At 39.0% G+C, this 7,030-nt stretch overlaps 1 protein-coding gene across 2 annotated transcripts in view; it reads right to left on the bottom strand.

Annotated features, from left to right (window-relative positions):
* ANKRD44 (ankyrin repeat domain 44) overlaps window positions 1–7,030 on the bottom strand; it is a 172,608-nt gene that overhangs the window by 35,404 nt on the left and 130,174 nt on the right. For both annotated transcript variants that reach the window (XM_012728683.1, XM_012728685.1), the window contains exon 16: window positions 963–1,034. In XM_012728683.1, the coding sequence (XP_012584137.1) occupies window positions 963–1,034 (72 nt within the window). The remainder of the gene's footprint in view (window positions 1–962; window positions 1,035–7,030) is intronic.

Here is a 7,030-nt window from a genome sequence, read left to right as displayed (position 1 = left end):
AAAAAAAAAAAAAGGTTTCTATTCTCCAAAACCGTCATTTCAATTTTTCATCAGGAGGACACTGAAGAAGTTTGTGTATGCATGGTTTTCATCACAGAGATCCACTCTGTTCCTACATCTGAAACCACCTTGTGTGGCCATAGGCCGAGGACTCACACATTTCAGCAGCACCCTGAGCCACTGAGCTGGCTGTTGGGGGTGTGGCTGCAAATCTCAAATGATGGCAGGAACCAGCTGCTGACTGCTGGCTGGGGCAGGGACCAGCTAAGGTATCTAAGGTAGAGTGGTTGGTGCATTCCCTGCTGTTAGCCCTATGGAGAATCTGGAGATCACCCCACTGAGATATTTCATTTCTCCTCAATAACTGGGATGCGGGTAGGAAGTTTTACTAATGGCAGCATTTCAGTTTTCTTCCTTTCCTTCCCAGATCTCACCTAGTACAAGAGTCAAAGATCTCCCCAGACTCCCTGAGTTCAAGTCCAGACAGAAAGAGCAGAGTTGCAGTGAAGCATGTATTGTGCTTAAATATCTCACAAGCTTTTGGTCACATAGTTGCTAATTATCTGTAGGTTGAATACTTGTAGGCTGTTGTCTACAATCAAATCTCTAAAACCAAAATGTTCTTCAATTTCCTCGATATGTAAGTTTAACCACTAGGTAATAATAATTTTAAGATTGTAAAAATGTATAGCAATCATTTATTGCTATAATCACACATTATACACTGTGGTTAGGGCTTTATGTCCACTGTGTTTTTTCCTTTGCCCGATTGGTTACAGAGGGGTAAACTAAGGCTCAGACACTCTCATTAACATGTCTGTGGTCACCAGTGGGTGTTGCTGGGTTTGCAAACAAGCGGTCTCTGGTAGCCTGTAGCCCTGCGCTCTTTCATTTTTAGTCATTACTGTGTGACTATGGTTTCATTTTGTAACAGGTGAAGTTGCTCACAGCATCTCACTTACAGCTAAGTGGAGGGGACTCTTGGTAGCACCGGAATCTGAATCTTCAAAACCACTGCTGGTTCTTTCCAAAAGCTGGAGACAAAAAGAAAACAGTATGTAAGTGCAATTTTCAAAAGGAATCCTACTTGATGGATAATGATATTGACATAAATAAGAAAGGAGGCTTCAAATTTTTAAGGAATTATGTAACTTATCAGCAATGTAAGAAATTTGATAGGGTATATAAAAAAGAAATACTACTAACTATATTTCAGCTTCTAAATCAGCTCAGCAGTTGCTATTCATAAAATACTTTGAACTTGAAAAGGTGCTTAGCTTCAGAAAAAAATGTTAAATCCACTTTTCACCCATTAGATAGTAATAATGAAAAAAATGGCAATACTCAGTATTTATTCCATTATGAAACATGTATTTACTGGAGCTAGTGTAGCAAAGACATAAGAAGCTTCCATTACCATGGAGCTTATATTCTAGAGAGGGAAAGCACAGACAAGTAAACACACACACACACACACACACACACAAAGAAACTATCTGGTAAAGAAACTATGATGAAAAGAAAATAAGGTAACACAGAGTGAGTGGGAAGTCACCTTACTCCTGATGGTCAGGGAAGGCCTTTCCAAGGAGGTGAGATTTAAAGCAAGATCTAAACAACAAGACTTAAGTCAGGTAACTATGTACAGGAGAATGCACAGAAAAGAGGGAATAGGACAAATGCATCAAGTGGAAAGGAATATGATGAGTTCGAGAAGCAGAAGGAACACTGTCACCAGAGCATGTGATTGGAAGAGTTCTAAGAAAAAGATATTCTAATGGAGACTTTTGATGGAGAACAAACATTTTGGCAATATCTCTGACCTTAGGAACTAAATCCCAATGAATAGGCAAGTACACAGTGGTGTACATATAAACAAATTTATCCATTCAACAAACAGCTGATGAATGAGAACTCAGGTGCTCACTGTTTCATGCACTGAGGACACAATAATAAGCAAGACATTAAAAACCCATCTTCTGATGGTGGTGAGAAGACAATAAAAGAGGTTATGCAGTTAATTAGAAAGTGCTAGGTGCTATGGAGAAAAATAAAACAGAGAAAGAGGCTCTGGAAGGCTGCCAGGGAGGTCAGTTTGCAACTTTAAGTGGGATGAGCAGGTGATGGTCAAGCAAAGTCTGGAGGACAATATGAAAGCCTATAGGGAAGAGGACAGGGAGGGATCTGAAGGAGGGAGGAATGTGGGGGAATATGGTGATGATGGGTGGGTGATGAGGAGGAAGGGGAAGTAAACATTGGTTGAAAATGAACAATAATGTCAATAGATACATAAATACATTTTTTTAAATGTTAAAAAAAAAAAGAAGAAAACCTGTGAATATCTATGGGGAGAACATTCCAAGCAGACAGGCAGTCCAAGTCCCTTAGGGACAGGTTTGCTTACAATTATCAAGGAGACATGGGCAAGACGAACAAGGAAAGAATGACAGGAAAGGAAATCGGAAAGATGGTAGCAGAGAGGGTGGTGATTCCAAAAGGCCTCTGGGTGGTTGTAAGGATTCTGATTTTTCTCTGAGTGAAATGCAAATTCACTGGAGAGTTTTTTTTGAGAAGAGGGCTGATATGTTCTAACTTTCAGACTCTGGGAGGGCTGGAGTGGACGCAGCAACCACTGAAGATATGGGAAAACAGAGAGAATTATAGTGGCGTAGACCAGCAGGGAGCAGTGGGGAGGGAGAGCAGTTGCATTTGATTATTTCTGGAGGTAGAATCAAAGGATTTGTGAATGGATTAAATGTGAACATGAGAGAAGCAGAACAGTCAAGGATGACTCCCACGTTTTTATCCTGAGCAGAAGGAAGGATGGGTGGTCCCTGAACTGACATGGAGAAGACGGTCAGTGGTACAGACATAGTGGAAAAGAGTAGCTGAGTTTACAAATACTAAGTGTGAGTTATCTTTTCAAACATCCCAGGGTATGTGTTAACTAGAGTGGTGGACACAGAATTTGGAGCTGAGGGTATTTAAAGTCTTAGATTAGATGAGATGAAAAAGGTAGTGAATAGAGAAGGTTTAGACTGAACAGGAAAGCTAGAAAAAGCACCAAAAAGCACAAAGACCTGAAAACTAAGTGAAGAAGTTTCAAGGAAGAGATTGCATAACCATGTCAAACCTCCAGAGAGGTTGAGTAAGTGAGGTTTGACCACTGGGTTAACAACATGGAGGCTCTTTGTGATTCTGGTAAGAGCATTTACCTAAACACTATATATATATATATATATATATATATATATGGTGAAATGTAAAAAGCTAGCAATATATGGATGGGTTAAATATAATGGTCTATATCATCCCTTTAGATAAATTATCTTTGTGTTGCTGTCACATTCTTTGCACAATGATGTATCCAAAAGGAATGAAAATCTAACAGCCAGAACCTTGTATGGTGAATACTGCTACTCTAGCCTCTAGACTGTGGGCACAGGATGCCCTGTCCTGCAAAGATTGGAGCGCTAAAAACTACGTTTCCTCAACTTGCTTGGGCTAGGATTGCAGATATAATTTAGATTTTGCCAATTAAATGCACTAAATCTGAAATTTTAGAGACAGAAATAAAGCAGCTGGACATATATGATTTCTGACAGTGAGTACAGCTGTGGAGATTTTTGTTTGCATTTAATTTCCAGTGGCTAGGCCTCTAACATAGTGAGGGTAGAACAGCAAGACAGGAATCCAGGACTAGGAATACACTCATTTCTTGGCCGCGTGCAGCAAGCAGATGCTGCAGGCCAAGTCGTCCCTATGTGTTCCAGAGGGCTAAGTGCCGGTAGAGTAGCTGTTCTGTGGCTGTTTCTATTCCCTTTCTTTCTGATCAGAGAGAGAGAGCAGCTGTGCAGTTTATTAATTCAGAATCATGACTGGAGGACCCGCCCCGAGCGCCCTCTTCTTGAGAACCAACCCCACCCCAATCTTATCGACACCTGTATTTAAAAATCAAATCTTTTTCTGTAAAAAGCTAGCATTGTTTCTGTTGTCTTCAAATCAACTCTGATTGATTCAAGGAGTAATACAAATTATTATAGAAGCCTCTTAATGGGTGTGACAAAGGAGAAATTATACCACTGAATACATGAGAAAACAAAACTTCCAAAAAACCATTTTGCCCATTCATCTTTCTGAAGGTCCTAGATTTGTTAAGGGAAAAACACATTTTAAAGTCATTCACGTGGGATGATACCATTTTTTATTTTAAAAAACCTGTATTTACATGACTACATATATAGAAAAAAATGTTTAACAAAGAAATCTGAAAGTGGGATTATAGATGTTTTTATTTTCTTCCTTACCTTTACTGATTTTTTTTGCAGTGAATATGTATTTTTTTTTTTAAAAAAAGGCAAACACAAAACCTATTTCCATTTGGAACAATGATTAACTTTCCTTCTCACTTAACAGAAAGATGTTCACAGACATCTGCAGTTAAATCCAGAAATCCTTTCTAGTTAATACAAGTAGAACGAAACACAATAGTGTTAAGATTCCTACACAGATCAAATAACAGTATAAAATTTACCTTGAAAGGCACATAATTTCAAGTTTCCACATAATACAAAACAAATAATTATATTGGAAGTATATGATAGCTTGTGTTTTTCATTATTGTGAAAATAAAATTTAGGACATGACAATCTAGAATATGTTAAAATAATGAGAGTAAATTTCATTTTAGCTTCAAAGCAAATACTTTAAGCTCAATCTCCCTTACATTATTAAAATAAAAGTAGCCATATCTGTTTGAAATAGCTAGAAAACAGCTGGTCTTTGCTTTGTTTTGCAACATTATCACCTGCAAGACTTCCTGGAATTGACAGTGTGTACCAACTCCAAATCCTGTCCTAGAATAAACTTTTAATTAAAAGAACACAGAATCATTTCCACCATTATCACAAACACAATGACACAGGCAAGAAGACAATATGTTCTTCATAGCCACAAACTAGGTATGTTACCACATTTATTAAGGAATAAAAATTTTCCACACCTTTGATCATTTAAATAGTATGTAATGTTTTACTTCAAGCATTCACCAAACATGTACTGAATTCATCTCTGTGTATGACCCTCATTTAGGCACTCGGATTCAAGGGTGCAAGGAGCAAATGCAGTCACTGATTTGAAAGAGCTGAGAGGCTGATAGGGGCTCTGTAGTGAGGTAAGAACTAGGATGGAGAAGTGCAAGATGCTACAGGAACATGAAGAAGAACCTGACATGAAACTTTGGGGGGAAGAGAAGACAGCTCTCTAAAAAAGGGGTTAGCCTAAAATCTAGTCTGTAGGGGTCAGCCAGGAAAAGAGAATAGGGAATTTTCAGGCAGAGCAAGAGCATGTGAGAACAGCGAATACAAAAAATTGGAAAATCTTTAAGTTCATTAAGGCTAGATTAGCATATAAGGATGAGGAAGGAATAAATAATACGAGGGGAGGAATGGAAAGAGGAGAGAAATTAGGGGTAGGGTGATCACGGCATTGTTAACCAATCCGAATTCTTTTTTAAATTTTTAAAAGATTTATTTAATTATGCATACAGAACTGGGGTACATGCCAGAGGTGCAGGAGTGGTGAGAGGATTCACCAGAGACAGTAAGGAGCAGAACAAGCAGATCAAAGAAGTACACTGTTGAGGGGAGCAGCAGGTGGGTCAGGAGAGGTCTGCTGCACCATGTGGGTCACCTCTGGGGCAAGGATCGAACTCATGCTGAAGTGGCTTTACCTTCTTACTGCTATGCTTTAACCCGCTGTGCCAACAGGGAGGGCCCCCAATCAGGATATTTTTAAGGATGAAAACTATGTTGGGACAACAGTGGTAAACCAGGACATCAAATTAGAATAAGCATTCTGAGTCATTGAAGGGCCATAAGCAGGAAAGAGGCATGATAGTGATCAATTCTTGAGTGTAATAAAAATTGCTCTGGCTGCAGTATGGAAAATAACTCTAGTGGGCCTGCTAATGGGACCACAAACCTAGTAGTTAATATAATTCCCTGTGGAATATCTAAATTATCATTCACTAAGTTGGTGAGAACTGGCAGAGGCCTCAACTACAGAAGAGACAATGAAAATAAAAGGAAATGGTTATATTCAAGAGTTCATTCACTCCCTTAATTCATTAATTTATTGAGCATTGCACACTGAAATTTCACTTTCAATATGGTCCATACCTACATGAAACATAGAGTCTAGAAGATGTAGTGAAAACAATGCAATGATTGGATATTAAGGATGGAGAAAAGATAGTAAAAGATGGATATAAAGGGAGCCATGGGCTGAAGTGATGTATCTGGTAGTCAACAGCCCTGAAGCACCCACTGTGGGTGAGACTGCCCAGGAGAATGGAATGAGAGAAGGGATGAATCCCTTCTTGGGAACCCAGTTTTTAGGGTTTAGAAGAGCAAAGGGAGCTGATCAGAAAAGGAGAAACAGGAGAGTGAGATGATGGTGGTGGTGATTACATGATATGGATGAGGTGATGGTAATAGATGATGGTGATCTCACTGATTACAGCCAAAGGTTTTTTTTTTTTAAATAATATAATAGTTTACTTTTACATCATTTTGTGTCACCCTTGATTTTACTATCTTTTCTCCATCCTTAATATACAATCATTGCATTATTTAAAGACAGTACACTCTTCATCCCATTATAAAAAAGAGTGTACTGTCTTTAAATAAAAAAGAGGGCTGGAGGAGAGAAAGAAATACTGAGCTTTGGTTCGAAGTGTTACCAGAATTTGGTGGGGAGATGTCTAGTGAAAAGATGGATATAAAGGGAGCCATGGGCTGAAGTGATGTATCTGGTAGTCAACAGCCCTGAAGCACCCACTGTGGGTGAGACTGCCCAGGAGAATGGAATGAGAGAAGGGACGAATCCCTTCTTGGGAACCCAGTTTTTAGGGTTTAGAAGAGCAAAGGGAGCTGATCAGAAAAGGAGAAACAGGAGAGTGAGATGATGGTGGTGGTGATTACATGATATGGATGAGGTGATGGTAATAGATGATGGTGATCTCACTGAT

This window comes from Condylura cristata, unplaced genomic scaffold (genome assembly GCF_000260355.1).
Source record: "Condylura cristata isolate star-nosed mole 26May11 unplaced genomic scaffold, ConCri1.0 scaffold00002, whole genome shotgun sequence".
In the NCBI taxonomy this organism is placed as follows: domain Eukaryota; kingdom Metazoa; phylum Chordata; class Mammalia; order Eulipotyphla; family Talpidae; genus Condylura; species Condylura cristata.
Note: the sequence above shows the minus strand (reverse complement) of the source record. Positions and strands in the feature narration are given on the sequence as shown.